The 14,564-nt window shown below is 42.6% G+C and overlaps 1 protein-coding gene across 1 annotated transcript in view; it reads right to left on the bottom strand.

Moving 5' to 3' along the window:
- EML6 (EMAP like 6) overlaps window positions 1-14,564 on the bottom strand; it is a 305,590-nt gene that overhangs the window by 23,995 nt on the left and 267,031 nt on the right. Inside the window, exons 27-28 of the mRNA XM_053588414.1 lie at window positions 14,243-14,444; window positions 14,015-14,141 (exon numbers count right to left, since the gene is read on the bottom strand). Coding sequence (XP_053444389.1) covers window positions 14,015-14,141; window positions 14,243-14,444 — 329 coding nt within the window. The remainder of the gene's footprint in view (window positions 1-14,014; window positions 14,142-14,242; window positions 14,445-14,564) is intronic.

The raw sequence follows: 14,564 nt of genomic DNA, 5'->3' as shown, positions 1-14,564 counted from the left end.
TTCAAATTCATTAGTTATTTTTCTCGGGCTATGCAAAAAGAAAGGATTACCTTGATCCCCTTGTAAGCAGCAAACAAAGCCAAGTGAGAGACTTAGTACAGTTTAGAGGAGCATTAGCAACCACCTCATTCATGCACAAGCATTGTCCAAGTGAACAGACATTCCTGTGTGGCACAAACCATGCTTCCCCAGCATGCCAGCAAAGAACTAAAACAGAAATGAAAGAGTGCACCAGTCTACAAATTCAGAAAGCTCCTACCCTGGTGTCTCTGGGCAAACTCTGCACTAAAGCGCCTACAGAATGGGGAGAGAAAAGGAAGCCTTGTCAATGCTTCCTGCACACTCTCGGTGACTTTACGAATGCGCCTGGGGACTCTGCTTATGTTAGAGTGTGCTGGGGAGAAACTTGTTGTTAGAAAAACAATGACATCCTCAGGGACATCGTTTGAGAGTTACACACAATGGGTGCTTTGTTTCCAAATCAAATTCAACTCATAATTTAGCTTAATAAATCCCAGTGTTTCTTGGTAGGTCAGTGCGCCTGTTGGAACAGCTTATGAGTTTGTCTCTTGTTTGTTTGGTTAGTTTTTTTCTGTTTATTATTTATTTTTTTTTTTTGGTGCAGGGGAAAACAAGGTACCTTTATCTTCTCAGAAACTCTTCAATCCAAACATGTTATGTAATCATAAGTGATAATTGGACCAAATGGTATTATAGTCACCACGGAAGAATGGGTAGAGAGCACATCTCTGCAAAATGACAGCCCCGGCTGACATCATCGCCACCAAACTGAGCAAAATTGGGAGGCTGGGGGCATGCCGGTTCGCACCATTAGACACTTCCTTCACATTAATTACTGCTTCCCAGGACATCTGCTCTTTCTTCTGTTTTAGTGGGACTTTCAAATGAAATCCGTGGGTTTCTTCTTTCACCTAAGAACGTTTGAGTGTGTGGCAAAAGCAAGCCAGGGTCTGTGCTAAGAGCAAGGGGACACCAGAACTACAGCAAGGTTCATGAGGCATCCCAGGGGACATACAGGTTGTATAATATTGCACATATTATACAGAGTGTAGAGAGAATGCATTCGAGCACGGACACTGTGCATTTATATATACATGAGACTGTATATATACGCACAGAGGCAATCTGATGTGTTTTCACCTTGACTTTCAGTAAAACACTGAAAAGTAAAGCAATCTCAGAATGTTTCTAATTTCACAAGCATATGTTTACAGCTGTATTGCTTCAAAACTGAAGATGAGGGGGGCCGGGGGAAGAAACCTGCATTGTGGCAAATTCAGCGAGTTTTTTAAGTATTGACCCTTGGCGGTTATGGACTCTGTAGGAATCAGTGCCGGCTGTGCACTGAACACCTGTGCTTGTCTCCAGAGTGATGTGCATACTTACTTGACAATTCCCTGCCTCCAAAGGAAAGCAAGTTAAAACACAATACAAGTATTAAAGGCTTCTTTCCAAGCATCTATAAACAGTGTTCATAACATCAGATGTGGGAGGAACTGCCGAGAATTTCACACACAGCCTAACACTGGAGGTTTAACATTTTCCGGTGGATCTAAATCCTTCCATATTCAGATTCCACTGGAAATGTGACTCTGCAAAGTGTTGCTGAGCTGGGTGCAGTAGCCCACACCTGTAATCCTAGCACCCTGGGAGGCTGAGGCCAGTGGATTGCTTGAGCTCAAGAGTTTGAGACCAGCCTGAGCCAGAGTGAGACCCCATCTCTACTAAAAACAGACAAAATTAGCTAATTTTGTGGCAGGCACCTGTAGTCCCAGCTACTTGGGAGGCTGAGGCAGGAGCATCGTTTGAGCCCAGGAGTTTGAGGCTGCAGTGAGATAGGCTGACACTACGGTATTTTAGCCTGGGCAATACTGGTAACAGAGTGAGACTCTATCTCAAAAAAAAAAAACACAAAACGAAAGAAAGAAAGTAGAGGCCATGAGGACAGTCACTCACTTTTCAGCGCAGTAAACTCTTTGTAGTTGGTTGTTCCTGATAGGCACGGGGGGGGGGGGGGTTGGGGGGGAGAGTGGGGAAGACAGTGAGTGCCTTTGGGAGGTGCCAGGGAGACTAACAAGATTAAGGGCTGGGAGGTCAGGGAGGGTGAGCGACTGAGGTGGAAGGAGCAGAGACACAAAGGCCTGATGGGGCAAGCAGGGCACTGAAGTGACCCAGGGAAACAAAGGAGAAAGGGAACTTCCATTAGGCAAGAAATTTAAGGAGGATCCTGGCAGGAGAGCAGACACACTAGATAACCAGGAGGGTGGCCCGCGGACAGGCTAGGGCTCTGGAGGGCAGGAGAAGCCTGCCAAGGAAGAGAGCATAAAGCCAGGAAGCCCGGGAGAGGCCTGTGAACTCAGGCATGTGGCTCAGCATTGAGAAACAAGGCAAACCTGTTCCTACCGCATCCGCGGGAGGAGAGGCGACCTCGCACCCCACGTCCCCTGTGGAAACAGGTAGCACATTCTGTGGGCGGGACAGGACCAGGGGAAACCCACTGCCCAGCAGCCAGGCTGCTGAAGAAAAAGCTTAGACTCAACTGAAGGGGCAGGGAGTGTCCCCCTGACACAGCTGTCACCTGACAAAGGCCCCCAAGGGTGGCCAATGCCTGGGTATCCATCTGTTCTTGTCCCCTCCCCAAGGTGCTAGACTGGCAGAGCGAGGGGTGGAGCACAGGATGACCTGAGTTGTGTAGGCAAGGGTCAGGGCCAAGACTCTCAGGGAAGCTTCTGAAACAACGGAGGAAGTTATGAGAGTCGGTCACAAGCCAAGGTAAGTGCAGCATGAGAGCCAAGTGGGGGTAAGGCTTGCAGAGCCGGTGAGAGTTGTTCCCAGGAGTTATAGAAAGGGGTGTAGGTGAACTCAGCTCCACTTGGCTACGAAATGCAAGTTTGAAGCATTTTTAGTGAAGTTAGTCAGACAACGTTCAAAGTATCCTCGGAAGAAACAGCTTTCTTTAGATTCCAAAGCGTGTCATTAAATGTTCCAAGAGTTTTCAAAGCTACCGTTGATTCTGGTTTTAGGTGGGAACAGTTTGGGATCAGAATCCACTTTAGAAACATCTTCCAACAACATCTACCACCCTACAGATGGTCTTCAGAGACTCAATGAACCCCAATGCTCATATAAACTTGTGTTTGCAAACGTACATTTTTCTGACTTAAGACAGAGAAAGATTAATAATCACTGCTCTAGTGTAAATCCAGATTTAGGGAAAGTCCCAAATCCATGGACCTCCCTGTTATCAAGATGACCCATGAGATGTTCAGGGACTTGACTCAAATAATCAGACCTGACTGTGGCACAGCCTAAGATGCTGCCTTTTGATAAAGAAGCACTTACCTGTTTTTGACGTGTTCTTTTATCTCCACAAATGAGTAGGTTTGATGCAATGATTACACTGTAGGAGTGTGATTTCCTAGGCATATTAATTTTTTTTAAATCATCTAACTTTACCTGTGAATTTTTAAGACTGGCCACACTTTGTGATCAGAAGTGAACAAACTATTCTATCATGAATGGCAGGTTTAATTCTTAAAATTATTAGTTATATAAAATATAACTAATATATTTTATATTAGTTATATATATTGCGGGCTACAAACCAGTACAGAAAACCAAGAGGTGTGAGTAAGAAAAGGCATTTATGGAAGTGGCATTAAATTCACATAAAAAATCAACTATGATTCAGCTTTTGGTGGAGTTACCTAAATAGGCTTTTGAAGTGATTAATTTCCAGAATTTCAGGATTTAGTAGATCTTGCAATTTCAGCTCCTTCCACCTTCATAAACAACAGGGGATGCTTGCTATGTTTTACCTGCTCAGAACAGCTCTGATCGCCAGACTCTTGGAGAATTCAGGGGTGAAGTGAAAGAGAATTTAGCTCAGAGAGAAAAGTTCTGGAGCAGATGGGCTTCTCACTCCACGTACCCCACACAGGCACCTCCTCTCCTCTGTGGTGGGCCTGAGCTTCCCTTGCACACAACATATATGCAACCATGGTCTCTGCACTCACTCGCTGGCTCTTTATGGTCACTCCATCCTTATGAATGGGATAGAAATGGAGGATCAGAGACCCCCCCCTCATTTATTGGATCAAGCTTCAATGCAGGATTTAGCAGTTTGATCCACCTCAATATGGCAAATTTAGCAGCACGTGCTTAGCGTGGTCGTCAATTCTTAGCAGCTCTAACAACACATGCTCACAAAGCAGCTATTGATCAGGGATGACAAAGAGCCTCTGTCATGGGCAGGGGCTGCGGAGCTGTTTATTTGCCGTTGACATTGACACTGCTACAGAGGAGAGCTTGGTCCCACTTCATCATGCTCATCATTCCCACAGATTCCTTGATTAAATTAAGCATTTTTGTACATTAAGGGCAACTTCTGCATATGAGCGAACAGCTAGAAGAGAGGATTTTGAATGCTCCCAACACAAAGGGAGGATAAATGTTCAAGGTGATGGGCATGCTAATTACTCCAATTTGATCACTATATGCTGTATGTACAGAAACTCACTATATATCCCATAAATATGTACCATTATTATGTATCCATTAAAAAAATCAAAAATGTAATTTTGTACAAATTGGGAGCAAGTTCTCCCAGCAGATTTTTGTCTCCAAACATAGCATAAAAGGTTAAGTGAAAAACTAGGACTGCGTATATATTATAGTTTGTTTCAAACTCAAAGAAATCTGTCTAAATTTTTCCTTTTTTTTTTTTTTTTACACTGTGTCTGTTATGACAAAGTGTCATAACACTTTGTTGTTTCATTGTCAACCTGCTTTGAATGTGCCATCCGTGTGATGGCCAACGCAGCACAGAATTTTCTTTCTGGTTCTTGTTGCAATTCCTAATTTCACTTCCCAATGGACAGATGCTATGAAGATGAAAATCATTTGACCAAGAACAGTCCCACAGCCAACTGGGGCATCCTTGGATTCTAGTTGGGTCACAGCATTTCCCACAAAGATAAGACCATCCATATAGGCTAACAAAATGAAGGTCAAAGTGGTTCCTGACAAAGTATAGACTTGAGGGCTTTTTTTTTTTTTTTTTTGGAGACAGAGTCTTACTTTGCTGCCATGGGTAGAGTGCTGTGGCATCACAGCTCACAGCAACCTCAAACTCTCAGGCTCAAGTGATTCTCTTGCCTCAGCCTCCCAAGTAGCTGGGACTACAGGCACCCACCACAACGCCTGGCTATTTTTTTTTTAAAGACAGGTCTCCCTCTTGCTCAAGCTGGTCTTGAACTTCTGAGCTCAGGCAATCCACCCCCCTCAGCCTCCCAGAGTGCTAGGAATACAGGTGTGAACCACCACGCCTGGCCCTGAGAACATTTTGAAGACATATTAGTTGATTTAAAAATTAAGAAAACCAGGTTATGTATTGTAATTTTGCCATGTAGAATGTGTACTTTTTGCCCAAATTTTTGAAAGAAAAATAAGGGCACACATTCTATGTGGGTAGTACTAATTCTGTATCTATATAAATGTCTTTTTATAATATAAAAAAAACTTAAATATAAACAAATAAAAATTTGTATTAAAAAATTAAAGCAAAGGATTTTAAGTTTGGGCCGCAAACATGGGTGTACCTTATACCTGGGAGCACGTTAAACCCGGGAGCACGTCATACACAGCAAAATACAGTATATTCATCCACTCATTTATTTCTTCAAGAAATAATTATTTACTACGTACTACACACAAGGCACTGTGCTCTAAAAATCAGGGAATTGCTGTCTTACGGACAAAGGTCAGAATCTAGCAAAACTGTATCTTCATGCCAAAGCCGTGTATATTAAGGAACCAAGAATTAAAGGAGTTTATTCATTTGGGGCTGAAACAAAAAACAAAAATGAACAAAATCCTTATGAAGTTTCTTTGTAAACCCATAGTGTGCAGTTTTCTTTTTAGGATTTCCTTTTGCTTCCACGTATAAGCCTGTCAAATTGACTCAGAAAGGACATGAGATTATAACAGAAGGTAAGTTGTGGGACCTTATCCATCAGCCATAGCATAATTTATGAAACATTTTGGAAAACCCTAATGCTGGAGAGGTATTTCAAGGTCATTTGGTGTGAGCACTTGTCAGTTCACGGATGCGTTTACCACCATTTATAAGGCTTAGAAACCACTTCTAATTTTGCTTTGGTAAGAATTCCTTGGTTTCCTAAGGAACATATGCCTTAGACTGAGAGTGAATATATACCAGAAGGACTGAAATATTAATGTAAAATAGTCACAGACTCCGTGTTTATAATCCCCAGCTAAGAATAATTCTGGCACTGCCATCTCGTGATCCCTCATGCCAGGCAGCTGAGAGGGATGGAGGGGTGTGTGAAATAAAAATGGTTCCTTTCCCTCACCTCACCATGGAAGGTTAGGACAGGGATTCCATATAAGCCTTGGGCTAAATCAAGGTGACCATCTCTTCATACATGAAAGCTGTCAGCCCCTGCTGTTGCTGAGGGGTGGAGGGAGGCTGGAGAGAGAACCAGCAGAGCCAGAGAGGGTCAGCGAGCAGGGGTGACAGAGATTGCCCTTTGGGATTCTTATTTGCCTGCAGGTTCACAATTAGGTGTTATTGAAAATGATGGAATGCTGGTGGCTAGGATCAGTACAATGTGGGTGAATATTGCAAAGGCCACTGGTGCCTGGACATGAGTTCCATCCATGGCAACTGTTAGACGCACCATTTATCCCTCCACATGGGGATAGGGAAAGGAGAGTTTTCTGATACCATGGATCCCTACCAAACACCCAGTGTCACACATACCCTGCCAGACCCTCAATTCCACCTAGATGTAGCCTGGGAGTGGAGGCCTCTACACTTCAGAGCACTGGTTGGAGACTGTAACTTGTGGGCTGGGAAGCGTTTGCCGAGAGGCAGAATTTCTACGCTGGATTATGGGTTTTTAAGACAAAATGTCAACAAGTTCTCAGACTTTGTTATCTAATCCATGGGCATCAGTGATTTAAAATGAACCTAAATCTTGTTACATTGCTAAAGAGTTTATTTATTTATTCAACAAATATGTACTAAGTGCCAGCATGTTCTCAATTTTAGAAATAAACCAGTGTATAACATGAATTTATCTTTCTCAGAATTGACATCCTATTTGAGGACTTTACGAGAAATCCTGCATCTTGTAAATAACAAGGGCATGTATTGTTCAAGTCTTAAGGCAATTTCCAGGCCTCCAACCAATATAATGAGATAATAAGGAAATGAAAAAATGAAGCCGGGCGGCACCTGTGGCTCAGTCGGTAAGGCGCCGGCCCCATATACCGAGGGTGGCGGGTTCAAACCCGGCCCCGGCTGAACTGCAACCAAAAAATAGCTGGGCACTGTGGCGGGCACCTGTAGTCCCAGCTACTCGGGAGGCTGAGGCAAGAGAATCGCTTAAGCCCAGGAGTTGGAGGTTGCTGTGAGCCGTGTGATGCCATGGCACTCTACTGAGGGCCATAAAGTGAGACTCTGTCTCTACAAAAAAAAAAAAAAAAAAAAAAAGAAAAAATGAAGCCCTCGGAAAGATTATTTTCCCCAAAGCCAAAATCAGGCTTAGCAAGACAGAACAAGGGCAAAGAGGGTCTTCTCAGAGAACACAACAGGAGCAGCCAGTAGATGACCAAGGAACCCATCACACTGCGTTGAACAGAAACTCAGACAGCCTGAAGCCAGGGGCCTGCTGAGATATGATTCTGTTGAAACCAGAGTTACTTTCTCTAACCTCATGGCAGACATGTCAAAGTGTGCTACAATTGTTGTGCAGCAGCTACTGATACTTCCTACACTGGTAGGCATGTACTCAGACCTCCTGAACATTTGGGCATGTATTTCAGGAAGCAGTACAAGGTAGAAAGCTACAAAATAAAACCCCAGGAAAATAGTAAAGGAAGCTCCCTGTGCTTGGAAACACCCTAACAAGCATGGAAGTATGTCTCACCAGGGCACCCTGGGGCTCAGAAGTGTAACAGTGGCCAAGGAAATGCTGTTAGCTCCTGCTTTATGTAACTGTGTCTGCAGCTTTCTGATACTCTAAAATGATAAAAAATGTTACCTAACTTTTATATTACCACCTTTCCATCACTCATATTATTCATATCACTGTCCTACATGAGGACTAAGCAGATTGGGGTGTCAGAAGTGGGATTAATGCAAAGGACGTCCTTCAACTCCTTGCCGGAATACAGCTACCACTTTAAAGGTAAAACTGAATTATTTTGAGACTTTAGATATAAGAATCTTCAGGGGGGCTGAGTTTTGCTTTGAGTTTCATTGAGCCAATTCTTATAGAAGATAGAAATTATGGAACTTAAAAAATAAAGGGAATTGAAAGGTGCTAAAGGCTTCACTGGTTGGAGAGGTAACAGTAATAATAACAAAGTGATAAATAACCTGTCATTAATTGACTTTTGCTTTAAAAAATGGCTCATATGGAGACTGATTTCAAGTTAAAATTTTTAACTGTGAGAATTTCTACTTTTAAATATGTGTATTATTTCCCCTGACAGGTAAAGCTGAATCCTGGAACTCTATCATATAAAGTATAGGGAAAAAAAGTATTAAAGATGTCATTCAGAGGACAGACATTTTAAAATGATTTTCTAATTATATTATGGATGTACTTTCTGGAAAACATTTTTTTTTTTTTGAGAAAGAGTCTCATTATGTCACCCTCGGTGGAGTGCCATGGCTTCACAGCTCACAGCAACCTCAAACTCTTGGGTTCAAGTGATTCTCTTGCCTCAGTCTCCCTAGTAGCTGGGAAAACAAAAAATTTTATCAATCAAGTTTTGTTCATTAATTCAAGTGTATAAAAATAATATTTCTTGAAAAAAATGTTAGAAGACGGTTCTGCACATGTCACCTACCCAGATAAAACAGTTGGATATCTGAACTAAATATATCTAATAAATTTGGGACTAAATGGTAAATATAATTTCTACAGTCATCCACCATTCATTAAGTACATTAACTGGAGATAAGACAATACAATTAAGTGTGAAAAACTAACTTTTCTACTTCCTTTTAAAAGGCAGAGGTGACCATCTCAGCCTGAGATAAGCAAGAGTTTTCTAAGGAGGAAAAAAATATACTGTAGATGAGTCTGGGATTTTTATTTGTGGCCATAAGTTGTACAGTTTCTGAGATAAGAAGGTAAGGAGGGAGTATATGAACCTCTCCTTTTAGTAATAGGTGAAAAATGCTGTAATAAGTAAAATAATGTGGAAAAGATGGTGTAGAAACAGGCAGTTTTAAGTACTGAATTCTTTTCTTTAACCCTGGATAGGCAGCCAAAACTTGTACACCTCAGCATTTGTTAAATGACCTTAAAAAATAATACTGACTGCTGACTCAGGTACAACGAGAAAACAATCGCACAGCTAATTATGGCATACATTTAGAAAAACAAAACTTAGTCCTAGTAAATGTGGAATGTAAAGGTCTTGGCAAAATAACTAAGAAAATGCTACAAAAGCTATGTTAACTAATGTGATGAAAATGTGTCAAACGATCTATGAACCAAGTGTATGGTGCCCCATGATCATACTAATGTACACAGCTATGGTTTAATAACAACAAAAAAAAAAATCTTAGTGAATTTTATGTGTCAATTTCCACAACAGTAGTTCAATTTGTATTTATTCTGTACCTTACCATCATAAGGTTAGGTTTCTGTCTGAATGTACAACTGCATTCAGCATATGTAGCAAATAAAAATATTCATTATTACTGACCCCCATGCCATGGTTCAGTGAAGAGATGTGGACACTTATGTCAAACAGGAGGGATTTAAAAATAAATTACTAACTGTGGCCCTAGTGGGTGTAGCTGGAAAGACCAATGTGTAAAGCCCACTTCCCACACTTGGAGATATTATCAGATACTCCCTATAAGATTATCAAGAAGAAAGTGCCTTTGTGATTCACCTTTGTGGTGATCAGGCAGTTACCACAGAATGCAAAATTGGGATTGTATGATAATTTGATCATAGTGTGGATATTGGGACTAAACATTCCTATAGTTGCTAAGTTTCTAATTTCAGTTTTTTTCTTAATATGAAAATAAAAGCCTCTGAGATGAGCCAAAGATGTTTAAACATTATTTTCAAAGATATTTGAGAATATTAAAATACAATGTGAACATAGATTCTAATTTTAGAAAGCACCCTCCATGTACCCCATGTCTTATCTAAATTGATTCCTGCGGCGCTCCAGACAGTGGTATAAAAACTGTGGCTCCCCAAAATTGTTCCACTTCAATAGGATAAAGTTCTGAATGTCTCTAATTGATTTTAATCACCTGATGACGAGTTTGGCAGAAGTCAGAACACGGGATTTGAGTACCATCCCTTGTGCTATAATGACATAAGTATTTTGTACCTTAAATCACTAAAGCTGTACTTTCTCCCCTTTCTTTTTTTTCTTTTTTCAAAAGGAACCGCTCTGACATTTTAGATATCTATTAAATAATTTACATTTGCAGATGGATAATACAGCCATTATCTTTTGAGAAAACATGGCAAAGGAGGAGCTGAGGTCGAAAGTCGAGAGCAAGGGGTGTGTCAGGTTGGAGCTGGGAACTTGAGAGGCGGGGTATGTTTGGAAAGATTCCTCTAGACCAGAATTAGCTTCAAGTCAGCTGGGGATGTGTCTAGATGAGATCTGAAAGCATAAAATTTCCCTAGCTGGAAAAGCTTCATGACTTTCCTCAGCTTGTGCTGTACATGGCAGTTGGGCAGAAAGATCACCAGAGAGTTCGCTCAAGGTGGGGACGGTCCAGACAAGTCTAGGTCGGGGAGGCCAGGCATCCCTGTGCACCAGAGCAAAGCTGAAATGGCTGACCAGGACACTCGAAAATCACCTTCCAAGGATTATGTATTTGGTAAGAATAGCCCAGTATTCTTTCGAGAGCAATGACAATTTTTTTTTCTCAGCTTTCTCACTTTTCAAAAGATTGGAACTGAGGAGCATATGACTTCTGAAGAATAAGAACTCACAAAGCATCTGAAACTGTGCAAGGAAGTACCATCCAAAGTCTCATGGCTATTTCAAAGTCAAATAACTCCATCTAATTAGAAACGATCGATCCATGACTATCTGAAAATATAGGAATTAGGAATTCAGCTGCTTAAAAAATGATGCATAAAGTGCAGCTGTGTTGAAGGCATTTCTCTCAGTATGACAGATTGTGCCCCCATCTCACAGGTTCTAACTGCTCTTAGAAGGAGGGAGGGATTTACCAGGGTGGAGCTGCCTGAAACGCCGTCAGGAAACAGACTAGGCCCCTGCACAGAGCGGCTACCCCCAGCTCAGCCCTCTCTCTGTCCTCTTTCTCCCTCCCACTAGTTCTTCTGGTACCCAAGTGTCTGGAAAAAGCACCAGGTGTCTGCAGGTGTACACAGAGGAACCCTGAGGGGAGGATCCGGGAGAGCCCCTGCCTCTCCAATCAGCAGGGCTCGAGTCAAAGGGAGTGTGGGGGGCAGTCAGTTGACAGTCCTGAACGTTCCCAGGGAGAAGCTGGCCTCTCCTTGGCTTCGTATGGCCCTGACGGCCTCATTTCTCAGTCTGCTCTTCTAGCATTGTGTGATGCTAGAGCCCACAGTCCTGTCGGATACCCCAGCTGAGGACTGAGGAATGCTGCCTGATGCCTTGTATCCCACCTTTCAAGGCCTTGGTCCTGCCCCACATTCCAGCACTCCTCCCGCTTTAGCCCACATTCCCCGAATGCCTGCCTTTCCTGGCACTTCTCTCTTCTGTGGTTCAGAAGCTGCCTACAGTCTGATCTCGAGGTCCTGTCTACCCTAATAATGACCAGGCCTGGTGCAGACTGCGTGTTCTGGCTCCTGACGAGGACTTGCTCCAGCTCACCCTTCCATACGGTCCTGCCCTGCACCGTACGGAAGGGTGCTGTGCAGCTGGCACTGTGCTCTCTGGTCACAGCCCCTTCTGGGAACTGATGCTGTCAAGATGCTGCAGCTTTCTATAAAAAAAGGCTTGATTATTTCTCTAGACCCTATACTTATCTTAAAATGATTTTCTTCACTACATGTTTTCTTCACTGCACTGTGGTGTGAATTATTTTTTTAAATGCCAGTTAAGTACTGAAATATCTACCCTTGTCTCTCATAATAGGATGAACATTTTTTTCTCTTGTTTAAAAAAAAAATTGGAGTCGATCCAGGGTATGTTAACAGATGACAAGTTTCCAATCTGGCAGGGTGACGAAAATGAGGCAGCTTGAACATTCTAAATTTTAAAACAGAAAATTCATCCTAGGGTCCTTTCTAACCTTCACTCCTCCCACTTTTTACTAAATGGGGCAATATGAGATTTTTATAGACCTGCCTAATGAGACAAGGAGAGCTTTATTTTTTATTTTATTTTTTGGAGTTTTTGCCGGGGCTGGGCTCGAACCCACCACCCCTGGTATATGGGGCCAGCACCCTACTCCTTGAGCCACAGGCACCGCCCAAGGAGAGCTTTAGATAAGCCTTGGTGTAGGGTTTGAAGTCAGTTGTAATGCTTGGGGATTTGGACTTTAGCTAGATGACTATATTTTAATGCTGCCTGATGCACCACTGTGTTGCAGAAATCAACCAGAAACACTATTGGAATAGAAGCCAAGGCAATTCATTTTCATAATGGTATGTGGAACTGGAAAGGTTGACTGATTTTTGTTTCAAAGGAATATTAAATTGAGGCCAAATGTTTTTTGAAGTGGATTATTTAAGTGGAAGGTTATTCATGCACTTATGTCCATGTGTTTTTTTTCTCTTAATTCTTAGAATTCGGTCCTTTAAAATTATTTTCTCTTTGTGGCTACTTTAAAACCATTTGCAAGCAAAATAAACTATACTTTGCAGACCACTGCAGAAAAAGGTCTCTATAATTTTTTTTTAATCAAAAGAGAACTTTCAACCTTCAGTACCAACATCTAACAGTGATGCCATGGGGAAAAATCGAGGCTTTTTTGCACTACTCAATGTTCTTGCCAGTTACCACCCCCACCATTTACCAAGCTTATTTTAACATCTGACACTGAACTGAAGCAGGAGGGGGAAGTCACATTTTATTTCTTTGTATCTTAATCCCCACCTAATTGCAAGAGGTGACAGATCAGATTTATTAGTAATAATTAGGCAGAAAGCCATATGGGAAGCAAACAACTTGAATCTCATAAATTATATATCAGATGAACGTTGAGCCCACCTCAATGCAAAGAGCCCACAGGATTCTTAAAATATCTCTGACATCCATGAAATTGTTTTCAGATATTAGAGTTTTTATTCAGTCCTTATCCTTAGTATGAACATGATAAATTAAGTAATTGTAGTAATTACGAGCTTTTCTTTTCAGAAATGTTAAAATGTGTGACAATTCATCTTATCGATACTTAAAATAGCACATCAAAAAGCCTTAAATTAATACTAAGGACTCTGATTGTACATAAAGCATTTAAGGCCACAAGATCGTGTAGGATAGAGCTGGAACTGCCAAGCTCACGTGGACGGACGTGGGCAGGGTAGGACACAGTAGGAGGAGGTGCACCAAGTGACAGAGTGGCCTGCATAAACTCTGCTAAGGACAGAAGATGATTTCTCCCAGCTCCACCATGGACTCCTCCATGACCGTGGAGCCTGCCCTACCTTGCTAACCAGCAGGCCTTCCCCTCAGCCACTGCTATTGGGGCTATTCTGGAATCCTCTCTAGGCAAGGTGAAGCCTAGACCAACCAAACATCATGTTTATTCGAGTCACATTCCACAACAGCTTCTACAAAGTGTAACCCAGCCTTTGCCACGTGCTGAGGGTGTTGAGCACTTTCTCCCAGCTTCGGCCTGTGTACAGGGTAAGACTGTGCAGATTTATAAAAGATTTGCTTAAGTAGCAACTTTGAGGGCAAAGAAAATGCACACTGGCTTGAATAACTTTCTCGTCATCAAGTGTAACGGAAGCAAACAAACCTGGCAATACCATACCTTTCTTCCACCGAGACTTCCTTCAGCTGCTGGTGTGGCTTGGTGCCTTCCATTTCCCTGATGCTCACCGCGTAGATCTTGGTGGTGTAGTCTATGGCCTTTTCTCTAGCAACATCGCTGTCATAGCCTCAAACAACAGAAAGAGATTGGGGAGTGGGCTGGTTGGCAGTGGCTGGAAGGGGATGTGGTGAGAGGTGCAGTGCCCGTGAGTGGCAGTGGCAGGCTCACCTCCGTCCTCCTCCACATCGGTGTCCGACTCCTCACTGTCCACCAGCTTGCTCTCCTGGGTCCCCACAAACTCCCTGGTCCAGATCATCAAGGCTGTGTCCGCGCCGCCCACCGTGAGCAGCACGGAGTCGTTGTGCAGCCACCTCACATTGGTGACATGTGCGCTATGCCCCACATACTTCTTGAACCGTGCATGCTGTCCCTGTGAAAGCAGAAATGGGTGGTTACCCAGCAGTGTCTCATTATTTCTGTCACCGGGCCAGTCCACCATGTTATACTCTAGGGTGGTTTCTACCAGATGCACATGGAACAGCTCACTGAA

This window comes from Nycticebus coucang, chromosome 4, assembly GCF_027406575.1.
Source record: "Nycticebus coucang isolate mNycCou1 chromosome 4, mNycCou1.pri, whole genome shotgun sequence".
NCBI lineage: Eukaryota > Metazoa > Chordata > Mammalia > Primates > Lorisidae > Nycticebus > Nycticebus coucang.
Note: the sequence above shows the minus strand (reverse complement) of the source record. Positions and strands in the feature narration are given on the sequence as shown.